At 36.4% G+C, this 20,621-nt stretch overlaps 1 protein-coding gene across 1 annotated transcript in view; it reads left to right on the top strand.

Annotated features, from left to right (window-relative positions):
• Nucleotides 1–16,891, top strand: part of MCM6 (minichromosome maintenance complex component 6) — a 41,003-nt gene extending 24,112 nt beyond the window's left edge. The window contains exons 9-17 of the mRNA XM_008584723.1: nucleotides 915–1,056; nucleotides 1,738–1,845; nucleotides 3,231–3,386; nucleotides 5,035–5,163; nucleotides 7,051–7,212; nucleotides 11,212–11,347; nucleotides 11,942–12,097; nucleotides 13,961–14,100; nucleotides 16,385–16,891. Coding sequence (XP_008582945.1) covers nucleotides 915–1,056; nucleotides 1,738–1,845; nucleotides 3,231–3,386; nucleotides 5,035–5,163; nucleotides 7,051–7,212; nucleotides 11,212–11,347; nucleotides 11,942–12,097; nucleotides 13,961–14,100; nucleotides 16,385–16,501 — 1,246 coding nt within the window. The 3' untranslated portion in view covers nucleotides 16,502–16,891. The remainder of the gene's footprint in view (nucleotides 1–914; nucleotides 1,057–1,737; nucleotides 1,846–3,230; nucleotides 3,387–5,034; nucleotides 5,164–7,050; nucleotides 7,213–11,211; nucleotides 11,348–11,941; nucleotides 12,098–13,960; nucleotides 14,101–16,384) is intronic.
• The last annotated feature ends 3,730 nt before the right edge of the window (nucleotides 16,892–20,621 follow it).

Raw genomic sequence — 20,621 nt, 5'->3', positions numbered from 1 at the left:
TGCAGGTCTCAACTCACCTCAGTGCCTGCTGGGCTGTGTGTGCTTCCCTTCCTCCCAGGGCCTTACAGTGGACCCGGTGCCGTAGGGGCCTTGTCTCAGTTCACCTTGATGGCTGCTGGGCTATGTGCACTTCCCTCCAGTCCTTAGACTGAGTCCTGGTGCCACAAGGGTCTGGTCTCAGCTCACCTCAGCAGCTGCTGGGCTGTGTGCACTTCCCTCTGGGCCTTAGACTGAGCCCCAGTGCTGGTGCCGCAAGGGTCTGGTCTCGGCTCACCTTGGCCCACATCTAGTTTTGTCTCGTTTTTTTAATTGCAAGGACTTCTAATAGATGATCATTGCTAAACTGGTCATCATTGCTGAACTATTTGTTGTTAAAGACATCTTTTTTTTTTTTTCTTTTTTGTCTTTTTTCGTGACTGGTAACGGGATCGCAACCCTTGGTGTTGCGCCCGTACCGCAACCGGCAACGGGATCGCAACCCTTGGTGTCGCGCCCGCACCGTGCTCAAACAGTGAGCGGACCGGTCTCTATATGGGATCCGAACCCTCGGCGGGAGCGCCACCGTGCTCCCAAGCGCCGCACTCTACCGAGTGCACCACCGGGCCGGCCCAAAGACATCTTTTAAAATTGATGTTTTCGTCAGGTGTTAACTTCGTCTTTCATTTGACGGCAACGGATTTAAATCCATTTAAAATGCTAAAGGAGATAAAGCTTCCCATTCAGTCTGTGGCATGTCTATAAATTGCTCTTTTTTAAAAAAAGTTGTTATAAATATATTTTATAAATTTCTTTTAATAAATTGTTCTTTCAGAAATTTAAATTCTTCATTGACAAAACCCCTGTCAGCTGATATTCCTGGAAAGGGTGCTTTGTAATCACATATTAATGAGTCTTTGTATGATAACCTTGAACAGGCACGTGGAAGAGTTCAGTCCCAGAGCTGTTTACACCAGTGGCAAAGCATCCAGTGCTGCTGGCTTAACGGCAGCCGTTGTGAGAGATGAAGAATCTCATGAGTTTGTCATTGAGGCTGGAGCTTTGATGTTGGCTGACAATGTGAGAATATTTTAACCTCTTGGATATAAAAAAAGTCAGAATATCCCCTACCCTATCAGTAGAGACATATAAGTTTCTATTTAAAACATGTCCTTCTAAAAATAAGCATTCCTTAGCAAATAATTCATAGTTTTTATTAATCTAGAATTTAACTGGGATTATCATCACTAACAAGCACTTTGTGAGCTTTTCTAGAATGTGTTACATGCCCCGAGCATGTATGGTTTCTGTGACTAGTCTTCCCAGCATCTTTTCCTATTCCATACTGTAACACCTCTATGAGAAGGTCTAGACAGGGATACATATTGCATTTTACATGTATTTGACATAAATCAGTTAGATCTGTGAATTCATATAAGTTATAGGTATAAAATCAATGCTGTGTTTACCCAGAATGTCTTGACACTGAGGTTTACACAAGGTTTCAGTGTTGAGTAAAAGTGCAGTAAGCGTCTGTATATTTTTTGTTTTACTCTTATTTTTAAGTGAGTCAAGTATATAGTTCCTTCTAGCTCTGGGATCTAAGAACTATCTTGCTTAGAAGAGAGGATTAGGAATGCTTACTTACCTAATTTCTACTTGTTTGGAGAGTAGAAAGGTCTTTGGTATAAAACTTTGTGAGTTTAATTGTCATTTTATATCTGAAAGGCAATTTCTTAGGTTAGATTTGTTTGGTTACAGGGTGTGTGTTGTATTGATGAATTTGATAAGATGGATGTGCGGGATCAAGTTGCTATTCATGAAGCTATGGAACAGCAGACCATATCCATCACTAAAGCAGGAGTGAAGGTATATGTCCATTTCCATTCCGCTGCATCATGCCTTAGCCTGTAGAAGAACGTAGTACTAGAGAAGTTCACCTGGGTAAAATTCATTACTTGAGGGCCGATCCTGTGGCTCACTTGGAAGAGTGCGGCGGAGCGCCGAGGCCGCAGGTTCAGATCCTGTATAGGGATGGCTGGTGCGCTCACTGGCTGAGCGCGGTGCGGGCGATGCCAAGCCAAGGGTTGCAATCCCCTTAACGGTCAAAAAAATAATAATAATTACTTGAACAAATGGAAAAATGGAGCCCTGAGAATTATTAATCCAAACCGTAGATTTTGTTTAGGTACTGTATAAATGTGTTGCTATGACAGAAAGTAGAGGAAGTACTGGTAAACTTCTCAGCATTTCACTTCTCAAAATTTCCATGAACAAAGGTTCTATATTCTTTGATAAAGAATGCTTCCAATTATAACAAAATAACCAAAAGTCAACAGACTGTTTAAATGAAAATAACTAAGCAGTATTTTAACCAACATTAGAGAAAATCTAAACTTTTTAAGATAAAAGCAATAGCTTAAAGTAGTTAAGAAAAATTTAAGCAGTACACTAAAATATAAATTAAAAAAAATCTTCGTCTGCAACTCCCAGCACTGGTAGTTACTCAGAGGCATCTATTGATTTTATGCCCCTTTCAGGAACATTTTATATGTAGATAAGCATAATATATATAGTTTTCTTCCTTGCTAATTTAACTTCATAATTTTATTTTGGAAATCTTCGTCTGCAACTCCCAGCACTGGTAGTTACTCAGAGGCATCTATTGATTTTATGCCCCTTTCAGGAACATTTTATATATAGATAAGCATAATATATATAGTTTTCTTCCTTGCTAATTTAACTTCATAATTTTATTTTGGCTATCTTTTTATACCAGAGCATATTAGATCAACTTTGGTTTTTAATTACTCCACAGTATACAATAGTGTGTGTCACAGTTTGATTCTTTTAAATTCCTATAGAGTGACATTTTGGGCATTTTCAGTCTTTTGTATTACGTACGATATTGTAGTAAGCATTCTTGAATACACGTCTTCCTGTATCTAGCTGCAAGGTAAATTCCTAACAAATTGATGGCTTACAGGGTATACACATCATACCACCAACATCATATGTTGCTGGCTGGTACAGGGATCCCAAACCCTTGACCTTGGTGTTATAACACCACAGTCTAACCAACTGAGCTAACCAGCCAGCCTCAGACTTTAATTTTGATGATCCAATAGGTGAAAAATAATAGCGTTATTTTGGTTTGTATTTAATTATGAGTGAGATTGAATATTTTATCCTATGTTTATTTGCCAGTCCGGATGTCTTGTTAAACCTGTCACAATTCTTTTTTGTGTGTTCAGGCCACTCTGAATGCCAGGACATCCATTTTGGCAGCAGCAAATCCAGTCGGTGGACACTATGACAGATCAAAATCACTGAAACAGAATATAAATTTGTCGGCTCCCATCATGTCCCGATTTGATCTCTTTTTTATCCTTGTTGATGAATGTAATGAGGTAACTATATGAGCTGTCACTCTTTGCTTACTTTTTCCAGTTTGAGTAATTTGAGTGAGACGGGCTAGAGGACACACTACTCAACAGCTGGTGCATGTGTATACACTGATCTTTCATGTTCTTCTTGGTTGCATGGGATTGGGCAAAAAGTTTAGTAAGCAACTCAGAATAAAGTCATTTAAATTGCTTTTTCCACTTAATTGTGTTGAAGAATATCAAGCTTTTTGTTTTTGTTACTGTTTTTTAATACTCAAAAGAAAAAGAAGCAAACAAGTTACAGTTAACTTCCAACCACACTCTATAAGATTTTTATAAAAATTTTTTGTTTTGTTAGTTTTATTTTGTTTATGAGTCACTTTGAAAAAAAACTGGATGCCAAGGAAATTTTTCTTTTTTTTTTTTTTTTTAATCCTGAGTCATTTGTCTTCCTGTTTCTTCCATCAAGTTGTTGAATGTATATCACTTTTCTCCCCCTGATTATGTGGCAGTTTTAAGATTTGAGTGAAAAATTGTAGACTTACTTCAATTCTCACATTAGTTTATTAAAGTTATTTGTAAATAAACTTAAATAATAATATTGCATAGCTCGGATGTGCACAGAACTATAAAATGACAGTGTGTAGGAGCTAATATTGTATGCTGTACTTGTAATTGCTGAGGATAGAGGTCAGGTCCTACATTTCATTAGGCACAGTGCACAAGTCTTGGGTATAGTGGAACTTTAGGTATTATCTAAATAAAAGCTGCCTTCTGCTGTGTGAGTGTTTGTTTGGGGTTTTTTTGGGTTTTTTTCCTTCACAAATGAATAGTTGTATTTAACCCCCAGATAATTGGGAGTTGTCTGATTTTCATATATTTCTGTTTGCATAGGACTCATTAAGTCAGTTTTGGGAGGAGATGAGATTAAGTTATAAACCTTTAAAACATTTGAGGGGGTACTTTATAAGCTTTTTAATTGGAAATAATTTCAAACTTATGAAAAATTTGCAAGAAATAGAATAGTGCATAGAACACCCATATTACCCTTTACCTGATTTTAAAATTTGCCCCATCTTCTTTATCGTTTGTTGTCTATGTATGTACACAATTATTTTCTGAACCATTTGAGAGCAAGCTGCGTATTTTTGGTATTTTTTTCCCCCAGTGTTCATAACAATTCTGTGATGATTATCTTCATAATATAGTAGCTAAGAGCACAGACTCTGAAGCCAGACTGTTCAAATCCTGACTTCACTGTTTACTGTGACCTTGGATAAGTTAACCTTTCTGGGCTTCAAATTGCTCATCTATAAAATGGGAATAATATCTCCTAATAAGGTTTTTGTGAGGATTCTGTGATATAATACTTCTAGATATGCTTAAGGCAACAGTGTCTGGCACACGCCAAGGGGCCTATAAAGGTTAGTTCTGCAATTGTTATTAAAGTCTGTTAATTCCTTCAGGTATATTCTTAGAATGGGGCCAAGGTGTACATGTAAAAGTTTGGTTTTAAATCAAATTGTTACCAAACTTGCCTCAGAAACTTGGTACCTATTAGGACTTCTTTCAGTAGTATATTCAAGCTTATTCTTAGCTATAAATCATTTCTTATTGCCTGGGATAGTCTGGAGTAGATACTGTTCAAAGTAATTTTCTTGTTTTGAATTAGGTTACAGATTATGCTATTGCCAGACGTATAGTAGACTTGCATTCAAGAATTGAGGAATCGATTGATCGTGTCTATTCCCTTGATGATATCAGGAGGTATCTTCTCTTTGCAAGGCAGTTTAAACCCAAGGTAACTTGCCCTTTTGTACTGGAATAAGGCATAGTGGGTATAGTAAAGTGTGATTTAAATAAATGAGTTATATGGAAATTAACTGAACCTGTACTTGTTTTTTTGTTGTTGTTGTTTTGTTTTTTCTTTTTTTAATCTACATATGTTTTAAAAGTTGGGTTTGTGGTAGTGGGGGTTTTTTTGTTTGTTTTTTCAACAGCCATTTTGTATCTTCAGAGGGTTGAGAAATGGAATTTTTAAAAAAAAATCTGAATAATTCCATTTTATTTGTTGGTCGCTAATAAAAGGATTTTATGGAAGAAGAGTTTTGGATAACTGAATAAACTAGATCCTTTTATTTCAACCATTATTAGTAAGAATCTTATAATTGTTTATGTGCCTAAATCAATATTCTGCTGAAGGCTCTTGAATTTTTCTCTGTGGAAACTGTTGGATTCCTTTAGGTCATTGTGATGAACATGAATTACTATTTTATAGTAATTGATGTAGTTCATTGGATTGAATCTGTACTGGATCCAAGATATTCATCTAGACATGTATTTTTAAAAACAGATCTCCATAATGTGCATCTATTTTGTTGTTTGGCATTTTCCTATAATAGGATATGAAAAGGAAAAAATTTGTTTCAGTTTGATTGAGTTTTTTACACTAATGTCTGACTCAACTTTTAGGAGTTATCATTAGCTGTTAATTATCCATGCCACCTTCACTTGATTATCTGTGATATTGAGGTTGGCTGTCATTGTCCTGGAAGAAATTTAGTCATTTAAGACTAAGGATTATGGGTGACATTAGTGTAAGATGGCATCTCTTCTCCATGACAGCATTCTGGTCCCTCTGTGACTTTGGCAAATTTCCTTTATATGCTGAGTTCCTTGCTCTGAAAAACTGAGGATTCTTTGGATATAAGGATTACTGAAACAGCTGATAAAGATATGTTTGACCTCCTTTTTTCCCAAAGGCAGCATAAGTTAATTAATGGAGTCTCAAGGATAGCCTTGAGCATTAATTTGTTTAATGAGCTTTCACATCCTGAGGTATAAAAGGGATTACATCTTATTCCATTGCTTCAGCTTGTTAAACATCATTTAAAAATGGTCTTTGAGCATTAATTTGTTTAATGAGCTTTCACATCCTGAGGTCTAAAAGGGATTACATCTTATTCCATTGCTTCAGCTTGTTAAACATCATTTAAAAATGGTCTTTTGTTTAATTACTAAGCCTGCTGTCTTCATATTCTTAAAATTTAGTACATGGAATTCACAGTCTCCTTCGTATTAGTTTCTTTCAAAAGTCATTTCAGGGGCCGGCCCGGTGGCGCACTGCGCTAGTGCGCCGCTTGGGAAGCGCGGGGGCAGCGCCGAGGGTTGCGATCCCGTTGCCTGTCCCGGTCCGGTACGGGGGCGACACTGAGGGTTGCGATCCGTTGCCGGACACGGAAAAAGACAAAAAAAAAGAACTGTAACACTGCTAATGCACTACTGGCCCTCAACATTAACATATTTAAGGCTGAAACCCTGGCCAATAACAAAGGACTGCAAACAACCAGATCATTTCTTATGCACTGCATCACTGTTAAGTGACACAGGCAGAATCATACAACATGACCAAAGCCACTACTTTAAAAAAAAAAATTAAGGTACATTATTAAAGAATAATGATTACAATAAGCAATGATACTCAATCATTAAGAAACAAGAAAACACCCCCTATTCTCTTCCTACCCACCTGCTGGCACTTCTTGAGCACATCTGGTGTTCGGTGCTCTGCCAGAGACTTGTTGTAGAAATGGATGGCATCCTTGTACTTTTCTTCTTTGAAGCTTTGTTTTACACAGCTCTCATTAAGTAGAAATGTTTCTTTAACTTCGGTGATGTTCTGAAATAGATTTCCAAAGAGTCAGAGGACTTCATTGTGGAACAGTATAAACGTCTCCGCCAGAGGGATGGTTCTGGAATAACCAAGTCTTCGTGGAGGATTACAGTACGACAGCTTGAGAGTATGATCCGTCTCTCTGAAGCTATGGCTCGGATGCACTGCTGTGATGAGGTATCAAGGTCACTTTGACGTGATGACTGCAAAGAGAAATTGGTTTGTTGGCTTGTAGGCATGTTTTTATCTTTGGTGTGAGACATATAGGTTGAGTTTCCCTATCTGAAATGCTTGGGACCAGAAGTGTTTGGGATTTTGGATTTATTTGGATTTTGGAATAGTATTTATATATACTTACCAGTTAGTACTTCTAATCCAGAAATCCAAAATGCTACAATAAGCATTTGAATGTCGTGAAACTCAAAAAGTTACAGATTGTGGAGCATTTCAGATTTTCGGATTAGGGATCGTTAGCCTGTACTAGAATTTGCTGCAGTTTTGTTTTTGGCAGCAGGCCAGTACGGGGATCTGAATCCCTGAAGTTGGTGTTATCAGTACCACGCTCTCCCAAGTGAGCCACTAGCCAGTCCTATATTTATGTAGCTGTTGAATGAATGCTGATAGGATACCTGACCCTGTGATTTCTCCCTTTAAGAAGGTTGCAGTCAAGCATTTATTGAGTATAGTAGTTAGATTAACAGTAATGAAATAATCATGTCTTAGGTTATAGAGTATATATAGAGGTGAGTTACCATTAATACCATTCGTTCAGGAAAAATGTACTTAGGCCCTACAATGTGCTAGGCCTCTGGGCTGGGGATACAGATATGATAATGTAGCCCCTGGCCTCAAAGGGAACTCTCCACCTTAAGTTTGCATGAGGGTATTTCAAAAAGTTTATGGAAAAATAGAATTAAAAGAAAATATGTATTTTTCCATGAACTTTTGGAACTATCCTCATGTAATATGTGGTTTTTAAACTGTTCTTTGAGCCTTGGGTTCACAAGTATATATTTCAATGAGTTTGAGGGGTTAAAGAGGAGCAGTATGGAAGGGCATTCAAGCCCCCATTTTTTCTTCAACCAAAGCAGCTCTGCTTTTAAACCTAGCTTTATATATTAAGTTTTATGTAAGGTTTTATTTGAAAAAAACGTTTGCCTTTTTTTAAAATAGTATCATTTGCATACAGGAAAGTGTACAGCTGGGGGATTTTTTTTTTTTTTTACACATATCCTGTGACCACCCAGCATAAGATACAAAACATTTCCATCACATTTTTTCTTCAACCAAAGCAGCTCTGCTTTTAAACCTAGCTTTATATATTAAGTTTTATGTAAGGTTTTATTTGAAAAAAAGGTTTGCCTTTTTTTAAAATAGTATCATTTGCATATAGGAAAGTGTACAGCTGGGGGATTTTTTTTTTTTTTACACATATCCTGTGACCACCCAGCATAAGATACAAAACATTTCCATCATTCCAGACAGTTCCCCTGTGCTCTTTTTAGTTTTAGCCCTCTTCCCCAGAAGTAACCACTGTTCTGACTTGAATCACCATTTTTTTCCTATAGATTAGTTTTTTGGCTTTTTTTTTTTCTTTTTTGGTTTAAATTTTAAAATTCTCTGATATGTTGACAAAGTACTTTCACACTAACTTACTTGATGCTCTTTGATTCATCTAACATTTATACATTTTATTTTCTTTTTTTTGAGCAGCTGGCCAGTACTGGGATCTGACCCCTTGACCTCGGTGTTACACCACCATGTTCCAACCATCTGAGCTAACTGGCCAGCCTCATGTAATATGTAATGGGCCCTTTACGGGGTTAAAAGATGAATAAGAGAGCCTCTGCTTCTGTTGCTGTTAATCTGATGGGAACCAAACATGCATTTAATTAAGCATGTGAAAAATGGGAAGGAGAATATTATGGTAAAGCATCACAAGAGAAGAGTATAGACATCAGTTACTTTATTCTTAAAGAAGGGAGAGGGTTTATGGAGGTGCCAGCATTTAAACCTGATCACTGAAGGGTGTGTAGAATTGTGATAGGCATGGGACCTTGGGGAAAGAATGTATAGTGAAGGTGGAAAGTTTAGCAAGACCATAGGGTATCTGGAGGAATATAGTAGAATCTGCAGAAAAAGAATAGGCTATGGTGAGGGGGAATTCTTAAAAACCATGCTAACATTTGTACTTCTTTTTTTTGTTGTGCTGTTTCCCAAAATGAGTTATATAAAACTGATATGTATCTTAGGGCAATCTCTAGTAGAGTTTTCTTTTTTTTTTTAAATTAGTCTCTAAATAGGTAGCAGATTCACATGACGTGAAAATAAATGCCTATGTATCATATACACAAATATATTTTCTGAATGAAATTGAGTATCTTTGCATATATTTAAGAGCTGTTCCAGTCTCTTTATATGTTCATATTCTTTGTCCATTTTTTAAATTATTTTATTGAAATTAAAAATTTTAAATTATTTTATAAAAAGGCCTTCTTCATTCTATTATAAAAGAATTCTCCCATGATTTCCTTTAGATGGTTTCATTGTTTGCATTTAAGTCATCCAAATATCTGGTATTTATCCCACTGTAAGATGTGTGGTATGAATCACTTGATTCTTTTGCAGCTAGATTCCTAGTTCCAATACCATTTATTGAACAATCCATCTTTTTAAAACTTTTTTGGTATACCTTTAATTGTATATTAAATTCTTGTGTTTGTTAGGCTTTCTTTCTGTACTTTCTATTCTGTTCCATTGGGTCTATGAATTTCTCTTATATTTATTGGTACCATGATATTTTAATCAGTGGGGCTTTATGTTTTAAATATAGGGCTAATTCCAATACATTGTTCCCTTTTGGCTGTTATAAATTTTAAAAAAGAAGCTTGATATTTTTATTGATATTGCATTAAGTTTATATATTAACTTGGAGAATTGACAGATTTATGGTGATTTTTCCTATTGAAGAATATAGCAGTTAGAATAGGCTAGATCGTGCTGTTATAAAAATTTCAGCTGCTTAAAACAAACATTTTTGCTCATGCTACTCATCCATTAGGTCAGCAAAGGAGCTCTCCTTGTGTCACTCAGCAATTCATGTTGATAAAAAGGCTCCATCTTGACATATGCTTCCATAATGATAGAAGGCAGAATAGAAAAGGTGGTGAGCCACATGCCATCTCTTAACCTATATAGAAATGGCAATTCTCACATTTCACTGGTCAGAGAAATTAATGTGGCCATACCTAAGTTCAAGTGGGTAAAGAAGTACCTTCCTACCAGCTGTCCAGAATGAATAAGAAAAGCAAACATTTGTGAATAGTTCTGGTGAATACCACAATATCATTATCTTTCCATTTAGATCTTTTGTTTCACCCAGTAGTGTTTTAAACTTTTCTTCATAGAGTTTTTGCATGTTTCTTGTTGAATTTATTTCTTGGTATTTTGCCATTATTCTGAAGGTAGAATCTTTTTTTTCTATTTCATTTTCTTTTTTTATTTTATTTATTTCTTTTCTTCCAGGAATACTGTATTGAGACTATTTCATTTTCTAACTGTCCATTTTCATTGCTATGTAATATTCTGTTGATGGGGCTGGTCAGTTAGCTCAGTTGGTTAGAGTGTGGTGCTGATAATGCAAAGGTCCAGGGCTTGATCCCTGTACTGGCTAGCTGCCAAAAATAAAAATATTAAAATAACAATAATAATAATGATATTCTATCGATGAATGTACCACAATTTTTATTCATGCATTCTTCTGTTAATAGACATTTGGATAGTTTCCAACTTGAGTCCTTAAGGGACGTACATGTCTTTTGGTCCATATGATGTGTATATATATTTATATTTTTGTGAGTACTTATCTAGGAGTGGAATTGTTGGGTCATAGGTTATCTATATGTTTAGTAAAAACTGCTAAACAGTTGTGTCAATTTATATTTTCACCTGCAGGGAATGAGAGTTCTACATTGTTGCCACATTTGATATTGTCAGTCACTTCAGCCATTCTGATGAATTTATAGTGCTATTTTATATTGTGTGAGGGAGAGAGAGATTGAGAGTGTGTGTTTGTGAGAAAACCAAAATGCCACTATGATTTGGTTTGGAGAAAATCTGTTTGGTATATCAAGAAGACCGACTTAACTGAATTACCTCATCTTTTTTTTGGTTTAGGTCCAACCTAAACATGTGAAGGAAGCTTTCCGGTTACTGAATAAATCAATCATTCGTGTGGAAACGCCAGATGTCAATCTAGATCAAGAGGAAGAGGTCCAGATGGAAGTAGATGAGGGTTCTGGTGGCAATGATGGTGAGATGTTTGTTCATATGACTGTTTTAAAGTTAGGGACCAAAAAGTTCTCAGAGATGTCATATGGTAAAAGTATACTTGTTGATGGTTATAAAGTCTATGTAGCAAAAGGGGGAAAATGGATATTGAATTGTGTTAATTGTTTACAAGTTAAAGTACAATAAATAGTTGGTATGAAATACCTGTGCTTGAAAGACTGAAAGAAAATGCACCAAAACGTGATAGTAGACTTAAATCTCCTGGCCTCCACCCTTATTTATATTGTTGTTTTGATTTTGAATTTAAAACATTTTTTAAGCATATTAGAACAGACAAATACCAAAACCTTTTATTTTGTACATAATAATGCAAATAGATTTTTAGATCATGAAATCTTTGTATCTCCTGTCCCTCATATTCCTCTCACATTAGTTTTTGTCTTCACTAGTCGAGTTTATAAACTTGTTTCTAATTTATTTGTAAAATTATTATATGCTGTGTGTAACTATATGCTTGTTTTGAAATTAATATCAAATATAAGTAGTATTTATAACACTTGATAAGGGAATGTTGGAGTCACAAAAACAAGATTCAGGTGGTTGATTTTTCATATAGGTCATGCTGACAGCCCAGCTCCTGTGAATGGAATCAATGGCTACAGTGAAGACATAAATCAAGATTCTGTTCCCAAAGCCTCCTTAAGGCTGGGATTTTCTGAGTACTGCCGAATCTCTAACCTTATCGTGCTTCACCTCAGAAAGATGGAAGAAGGTGAGGCTATACCTAGTACTGTTTACATGCCCAGTCATTTACATGAGCTGTATTCACACTGGCCACTTCTGATTGCTTACCCTTGTATTATTCTGTAAGAAGAGATGATAAATTATTAGACAAGCTCACTTTAATAATGTGTATCTGTGGAGTATCAGCATACCTGCCAGCCTGATCATTTCTCCACAAGTTAATTGTCAGACAAAGGTGGATCATTCTTGTTAATGTCCTTGACCTATTTTAATAATTCTCAATCAGAATTTGGGAATTGATGAAATATAAAGCACATACAAATGTTTTACAGATGCAAAATTACTACTTTTTAGTAATTGATATTTCATAAGCAAGTGATTGAGCCCAGAAATCTATACTATGGAAAGGCCATTGCAGACTAGAAATGGAGTAAAATCCTCATCTATCCATCAGTAAAGTGTGGTGTCTGGACACTTCATACCCTTAACTGCTTTACCATGCTATTCAGAGTTTTATCACCCTGTAGTTAGCCACAAGGCAGAAGGAAAAATGATGAAATCAAGAGTAGAACATAAACTTCTACTTGATAGTTAAGTATCAGGTGATTCTTATTTAAAAGTTCCATGGATGACTCTATGCTGGCTTCTGGGCATATTTTTTTCATCACAGTGTCCAATCTGCTATGGAGGAAGAGAACACCAGAGACTTTGCTTGCTAAAGATTTGAGCTCTGTAAGTTTCTGCCTTTGTTCCCCTAAGAACTGTGGACCAGTGGGAAGAGGAAAGGCAACAAAGTAGGCTAGGATACACAATAGGTTTTCTCCCCACTCCCTTCTCACATAAAAAGATTTGGAAGCTCACATATTCTTGTATTTATGTTATACTTCATTATTCTCTCTTTTCGCCCACATAACTAAGTTTTAAACATAGTAAACCATTGATGGAGCAAAGACATGATTAGTACCCAGACACAGCATTCCACAGATAAATTCTACTGGGTCTTCTTTTCCTTTAAAAAAAAAAAAAAAGCCACTTAACCCATCAAACAAAATTATTAATTCTCAGTGCTCTGGTAGACAGCTATTCTCTAGCACAAGGAGCACAGCTTTAAACCATGCAAGTCACTTAGCCAAGAACATTTGGACAAACCACTGAAGTTTCCATATAGCCATAATAAAACATTTCAAAGGCATTATTATCAGTAAAGATAGAATTTTCCTATTTTGATTTTGCATTTTATTTGCAGTTGTTAGGATAGAAACTAAGTAGAGTTTTCTTTTATTACACTTGCTGTGATTGTTACAGTGTTATCCAGGTCCCACTTTGCTTATGAGTTGAGAGTTCTACCTTGGACTTTTGAAAGAAGCAAGCAGTTCAGTTAGTGTGGATAAACCTTGCTTAAATAAACCAGTAATTTTTTATTTTGAGTGAACACCCATGGATTTCTCTTTTGACTCTGATTCCATAAAATCTTCCTCTTTCTAAAGAAGAGAAGTTATATTTAAGAGGTTTAACTTGCTGTTGCTTCATTCCTAATTTATGCTTTCAGTTGCTGTTGGCAAACCTTATAGGTGATGAAGCATAAGATGGAGTCTTGATACTTTGAAATCTTTTTAGCTTTATGAAACTTGTTTCTTATAATTTCTGTTTTATTAGGTTTTTCTTCCTCTTCTGGATAAAGTAAGATGTGCTTTAATACAGGTAATATGACAGGTTATTTCAGGCTTATGCTGCAATATATTGCAAGCCTTATTTCAGCAGATATACTTTCTGATGGGTTGATGGTTATCTAATCTGTACATTATTTTGTTGTGTATGTAGACCTCAACAATTGACAGTGCAATTTGCTAGAAGACTAATTTAATCCTTTCTAAATGTATTTTTTTTGCAGAAGAGGATGAGTCAGCATTAAAGAGGAGTGAGCTTATTAACTGGTACTTGAAAGAAATCGAATCAGAAATAGACTCTGAAGAGGAACTTATAAATAAAAAAAGAATCATTGAGAAAGTTATTCATCGACTCACACACTATGTATGTACATAACTACTTGCTGTAATATTAGCAAGGGAAGGAGTTTATGCCTTATATCTGTGTAGATTTATTGGTGAAATTTTTTTTATGTTCATTTATTTGTTTATTTGTTTGTTTTGGTGGCTGGCCAGTAACAGGGATCAAACCCTGGACCTTGGTGTTAATCAACACTGTGCTCTAACCAACCGTGCTAACTGACCAGCCCTGTTCATTTATTTTGAATTATTGAAGTGTAGTCAGAATTATGAGTTGTGAAACAAGGGAGAAGTAATAGCAAGTAAATGACTTATTTTATTTTATTCTGATGGCTTGCTGGTACGGGGATCCGAAACCTTGACCTTGGTGTTGTAAACAACTGAGCTAATTGGCCAGCCGCAGACAAGTCTCTTAAAACATAAATCAAATTGTTTTACTACCCTACCTTCCAGTGTTTCCCACACATTTTGAATAAAATCCAGTCTCCTTGCTATGACCTACAGAACCCTACACAATCTATCCCCTCTACCTCATTCACCTCATTTCCTAGCACTCTCTTCCGCTTGTCCATTCCACTCCAGTGACACTGGCCTTTTGTTGTTCCTTAGACATACCAACATGAGGGGCTGTGCAATCTCCCTTTGTCTCTTTCCCAGATGCCCTTCTCCATTCTGTTGTCTGCTCAAGTGTTACCTCCTCAGAGAAGCCTTTTTTGCCTAACTGTCAAAATAGCCTTCTGCTCTTGTCAACTGCTTTGTGTTTCTTCATAGTCCTTATTATTGCCTGGCAGTATAGTTTTTATTTAAGTGTTCAGCTGGTCTCCTGAATGCAAGCTTTGTGAGGGCTGGGACTTTGGCTTTATCTTTTAACTGTTGTATCCCCAGGACTTGAAGTGGTGCCTGGAATACAGAGGGGTCAGATATTTGTTGAGTGGTTGAATTTTCCTATTCCAATGACAAGAGATTCAACCATTATCCCAGTTTACTTCACATTGGTCACTATAGAAATATTACAGATGTCACATATCAGGGTTGTGTCATCTGAAAAACTTTATCTGCGGGGGTAGATCAGTGTACGATTGCAGGTGGAAGGGGTGTGACTGAGGACAGCTACTCAAATCAGAATCTACTAAATAATATCTATGAAAGTCAAACTGAGGGCTGACCACCTAGGGAAAGTCAAACTGAGGGCTGGCCAGTTAGCTCAGTTGGCCAGTTTTATAACATCAACATCATGGGTTTGGATTCACATACCCACCAGCTGCAGAAAAAATAAGAAAAGGAAAGTCAAGCTGAACTGAGATGGTGCATGCTCAGGATTGTCTTTCTAATGGTGGGAAATGTCTTTGCACAGGCCAGCCCTTCCCTCCCTGGTGCCCCTTGGGATAAATGTAAGATGAAATGACCCAGGCAAGAAACCCACATCAGGATGTAGAACATACTGTGAAGCCTAATAGATCTAAACTGAGATTATCTTTTTACATTTGGCTTACCTCCTGAACTAACTTGCTACAGAAGACCAAAAAGCTTGTGCTGTGTTGATCAGATGTGCTTCTGTGAAGGTGTGTTAGCACACAGAGTGAATGCCTGACCACTGTTCAGTCCCCTTTAGTGGCATCAGTGCTCATACCCTGGGGCTTTGCCAACCTTCTTAGGGTCAAATTGCTATTTCCTGAGTACCTTTCTATGGGCTTGGCTAGGAATTCTCATTTGTGGACATTTTTGACTGATTTATATGTATACCACAGGCTTAAAATCTGTAATCAGGATTTTAAGCCAAATGACATGTTCCACATTTTTTTCTTATTATCTCAGGGTGAAAAGTTTTCCATGTGAGTTACCTTTAGATTCTACCTCTAACTGAATTATGAATGGATGGTTTATGAGAGTTCAGTGGCCAATAATTAAAAATGAGCAAATATTAAATATAATTAAATAGAGTTAAATATTAGAGTTATTATACTCTTAAAATTCAAGCATTGTTTTCTATCTTTTTTGAAGTTATATTTACAAGCATTTGATGTAATGTGCCAGGAAACTATTAAAATCACAGTGTCTGTTGAGCTTACTTATATATTTCTTAATTTTTCAAAAGTAGTTTAACATATGAAAAGGTTAGTATCCTAATGGAAAGGGAATTTAGCAGAATGTTGATAGTGATTTTAAGATATAGTCCTTTTACTAGGAGTTTCTGGTGGGGAAATGAAAGGATATGTCAGTAGCAAACATTCAGAAGGGTCAAGACTTGTGTATCTGGACATTTTTATAATACTGCTGGAGACCTGAGGACAAATGTTTGTGTTTCACAGGATCATGTTCTAATTGAGCTCACCCGAGCTGGATTGAAAGGCTCTGCAGAAGGAAGTGAGAGTTATGAAGAAGACCCCTACTTGGTAGTTAACCCTAACTACTTGCTTGAAGATTGAGCTATTGAAAGTAACTGACCAGGCTTGAGGGACTGTGGTACAACACCTCCTGGCCTGGAGCTGGGATGGAGCTCTGCTAGGCAGAGAAGTATTTCTGCAGGCAGTGCTTCAGGATTTGTTTTGAGAAACAAGAACTGAGTTAATGGCCTATGACATGTCACATTCCTGTCATCTGCATTTATACCAGTACAGGCTTCAGCAGTTTTCTTTAGTGTGTTTCTTGTCCCAGTGAAGTTGGAATCCTATAATGTGTGGTTCCTATAAGACATTTGTTTTCATGTGTAAGAAAAAGACCAATTACTTTTATGGTATGTGGTAATCTTATTGAAGAAATAACTTTTTTCTCATTGTCAACTACTTTTATTCCAGAATAAAACAATTTGTTCTGAAGTTGTCTAGTAGATTTATTTCTACTCTGCTCTGATTGTTGCCTTCATCTACTTGTGAATGTGAGTCCTTCCCTTTTTGCTTAATCTGGGGTGAAGGGGTGGAACTATGTATGGCATTATGGATTTGGGATTAGGTTCCTGTAAGGAGGAGTCATTATTAGAGAATTAGTGTGAAAGATAGAGGCCTTGGGGATGATTTTCCAAGGTTAATTCCAGTTTGTTTTTTAAAGTAGTTTATAAAAATAAAAAGTTTATTGTACTTTTTTTCATTCTTTAGTAATTTCTTTTACTCCTGTGTGCTAAGGGTAATTTCTCAGGATTGTTTTCAAGCTGCTTTTTTAGGGGAAATATGTTATTTTCAATATTACAAGCTGTCCCCAAATTTTATGGCTTTTTCCAGGAAAAATTATTACTGTTAATGATAACTAACAGTTCCTGTGATCAGTATGTTTGTGATGTAGAAGTTCCTGTTGTTAGAGCTTTTAAGAACAGATGGCATTCTGGGGCCTACAGGGCCACTTAGGGAACATATTCCTATATGCTAAGTGAACTCATAAATAGTTAACTTTTCACTGTCCCCTGACATGGAAACAATGGAGTGAGGGGGAATGGAAATGGATAGAAAAGTTAAACTGCAGATGCAGAGTGTAAGCTCATGTCAAGTATGTTCCTAATTAATGGGAGTGGGAGAGGCCTTGACACTGGGATGAGGAAACCTCAGGGTACAGGACCTCAGACTTCTTGTGGAGCAGGATAGGTGTTACTAGCATTAAGAAGTGGACAAATACCAGGTAGGACATTCTAGTGAAAACCCAGGAGATAGCAAGAAAGAGCCCTCTCTCATTAGGAAGACCTTCATAAGGTAAGTGGGGTGGTGAGATCCTGAAAGGAGAGAAACAAAACTGACTGGAATTTGAACTTTCTTTTTTTTTTTTCAGCCAGCCAGTAGGGGGATTCGAACCCTTGACCTTGTTGTTATAAGGCTGCACTCTAACCAACTGGAATTTGAACTTTAATCTGACCAGTATTTACCCAAAGGAAAATTTCAAGCCCAGAAAAAAATGAGTTCATTTTTGGTGAATTTGTCCTCTCCTCCCCAATCTTGGCATTAGTAAGAGCAGGGGCTTCAGGCCAAGGTGAGGTCATTAGTGCAAATAAGTTTCATTTTTGCATATCAGAATATGTGTGCTTGCTTACATTTCCACACATCCCCTTCCTTCATGTGATATTTGTCAAGGAGGTGACGTGGTTAATGGAAAATGGAGCATGTACAAGATCTTTATAAAGAAAATTAGGCAGATATTTAAGATAAGTCGGTAGACATAACGTTCCAGAATGTGAAGATCTGAATATTTTAAGTTGTCAGTTGATCTATAAATTTAATACATTTTCAACCATATCCTAGTACAGGACCACCAAGGAAATAATTAAATAAGTTATGACAGCTATGCTGTGGAATACAAATAAAAATGAGGTAGAACTAGATGTTCTGAAATAAAGAAGTATCTCCAGGACACGTGGAAAAGAAAATGTGAAAATACAATACAACCAAGAATATTCTGGGGAAAAGAATGATAGGAAAGGCCTTGTCCTATCAGAAAGCAAAAACTACTACACAGGTATAGAAATTAAAAATGCAATATTGGCATGGGAACATCTACGTATATATAGATTTCTCATTTCTGATAAGGTAGCATTTCAAATAGGGCAAGAATGGTACCTGGCTTGTTAGCTCAGTTGGTTAGAGCATGGTGCTGATAACACGAAGGTGCAGGGTTCAATCCCTGGGCCAGTCAGCCAAAAAAAAAAAAAAAAAAAAAGCTGCCTACTTACCAAATAGGGCAAGAATGGCCTGTACACAGAGTTAAAATTCAAGATGGTTTAAAGATAGGAAGATTAGAAACAAGAATAAAGATTTGCTTAAATAGCCTTGACATGGTTTTTTTTTTTTTAAACTATGATACCAGGTAATGTGTCTTGAAAGACACTATAAACCTATCACGTTTATCATGCTTCCCCTTCAGGAATCAAGAGCTTCACATTTCCAGACCCTCATTGATGCCCACAGAAAAGCCTATGAGATTTACCACAAAAAATATGCTTCTTGGGGTGAGTACACATGGAACCTGATGGCTGACCCACTGGCAGCATTCATCACCCACCCTCCCTGTCTTCCTTGAAGCAGGACGCAGCATTTCTTCCAACTCACCTTCAATAGTGCCCTCATCTCTACAGTAGTGGGAAATTAATATTGTATTGATTTCCCAGTGGAGATTGGCTTACATCGCACAATGCCCAGCACTTCCTTTTAAAAATATCTTTTAGGGCTGGCTGGATTATCTCAGTTGGTTAGAGTGTGATGCTGATAACACTGAGGTGTCCAGGGTTTGATCCTTATACCAGCCAGCCACCAAAACAATAATAATTCTGTGTGTGTGTGTGTGTGTGTGTGTGTGTGTGTATACATATATATATATAAAACAAATTAAAAATATATTTTTTTCAAATATGTGTACACCATATATATATATATCTTTTAGACACTCCTTGCTCAGTGTTGAGTGTGCAGCCACTGATTGTCTTTCTGTCCTCCTTGCCTGCTACTCTCCCACCTCCCTGATACTTCAAGATTGCCTGTCCTTTCCTCAGCCTCCCCTCTTCTTTTTTTTTTAATGTTCCCAACAGGCTCATTGCTAGCAGATAAAAGGTAGCAGATAGAAAACCTAGTGAGAAATGTTTTTATGGTCATGTCCACAGCAAACTCTCTTCTTCTTAAGAGTAACTTACAGTTGCTAGCTGGAACTTATTTTCCAGCAGGCAAGACAGACAAATAAAAGATAAAGTAATTATATACTGGCAGGTAGTATGAAGAGACTAATTGTAATTGGTTATATTCCTTCTTCACAGGTAACTTGCAGTTCTGATTCACTAGGTCGAGGCAGAACCAGGACATCTGTGATTTAATAAATGCCCTAAGTAAATGTTAGAGACATCAATTTTGAGAACCAATTTTGAATTACATGCTCATGTGCTTTCCTGTTTTTATTATTTACTGTGTGTATATTTGTATATATACTATGTAATATATATGCATACATCTATATTCTACTTTTTAAACTTAACGTATTATATGAGTATATTTTCATTTTTTTAAAAACTCTTTGAAAGCATGATTTTCAATGGTCTTATAGGTTCCTACCATATGAATGGATCATAAAGCTTAAAATATTTCCCTTATTTTTATATATGTTTATTCTAATTTTCATTATGACAAATTATGTTGCAATAAACATTCCTATATATAAATTCTTGCCTGCCTTCTGATAAATTCTTATCAATAGATTTCTTAGAGTTGAAGTTACTGGGTGAAAAGACCTGTATTTCTTAAGACTTTAAAGCATGATGCTAAGTTATTTTCCAGAAAAGTTGTCATAGTTTATACCAACATTTGCAAAATTGCTCATTTGACCCCATTCTGCCTGTTTGAAGCAATGTAATTTTTTTTTTAATTTTATTTTGTCGATATACAATGTGGTTGATTATTGTGGCCCATTACCAAAACCTCCCTCCCTCTTCCCTCTACCCCCTCCCACCCAACAATGTCCTTTCTGTATGCTTGTCGTGTCAACTTCAAGGAATTGTAATTGTTGTTTCTTCTCCCTCCCCCAGTTTGTGTGTGTGTGTGTGTGTGTGTGTGTGTGTGTGAATTTATTTATTTATTTTTAGCTCCC

The sequence above is a fragment of the Galeopterus variegatus genome, unplaced genomic scaffold (genome assembly GCF_000696425.1).
Source record: "Galeopterus variegatus unplaced genomic scaffold, G_variegatus-3.0.2 Scaffold3347, whole genome shotgun sequence".
In the NCBI taxonomy this organism is placed as follows: Eukaryota; Metazoa; Chordata; class Mammalia; order Dermoptera; family Cynocephalidae; genus Galeopterus; species Galeopterus variegatus.
The sequence above is the reverse complement of the archived record's forward strand: the minus strand, read 5'-3'. Positions and strand labels throughout refer to the sequence as shown.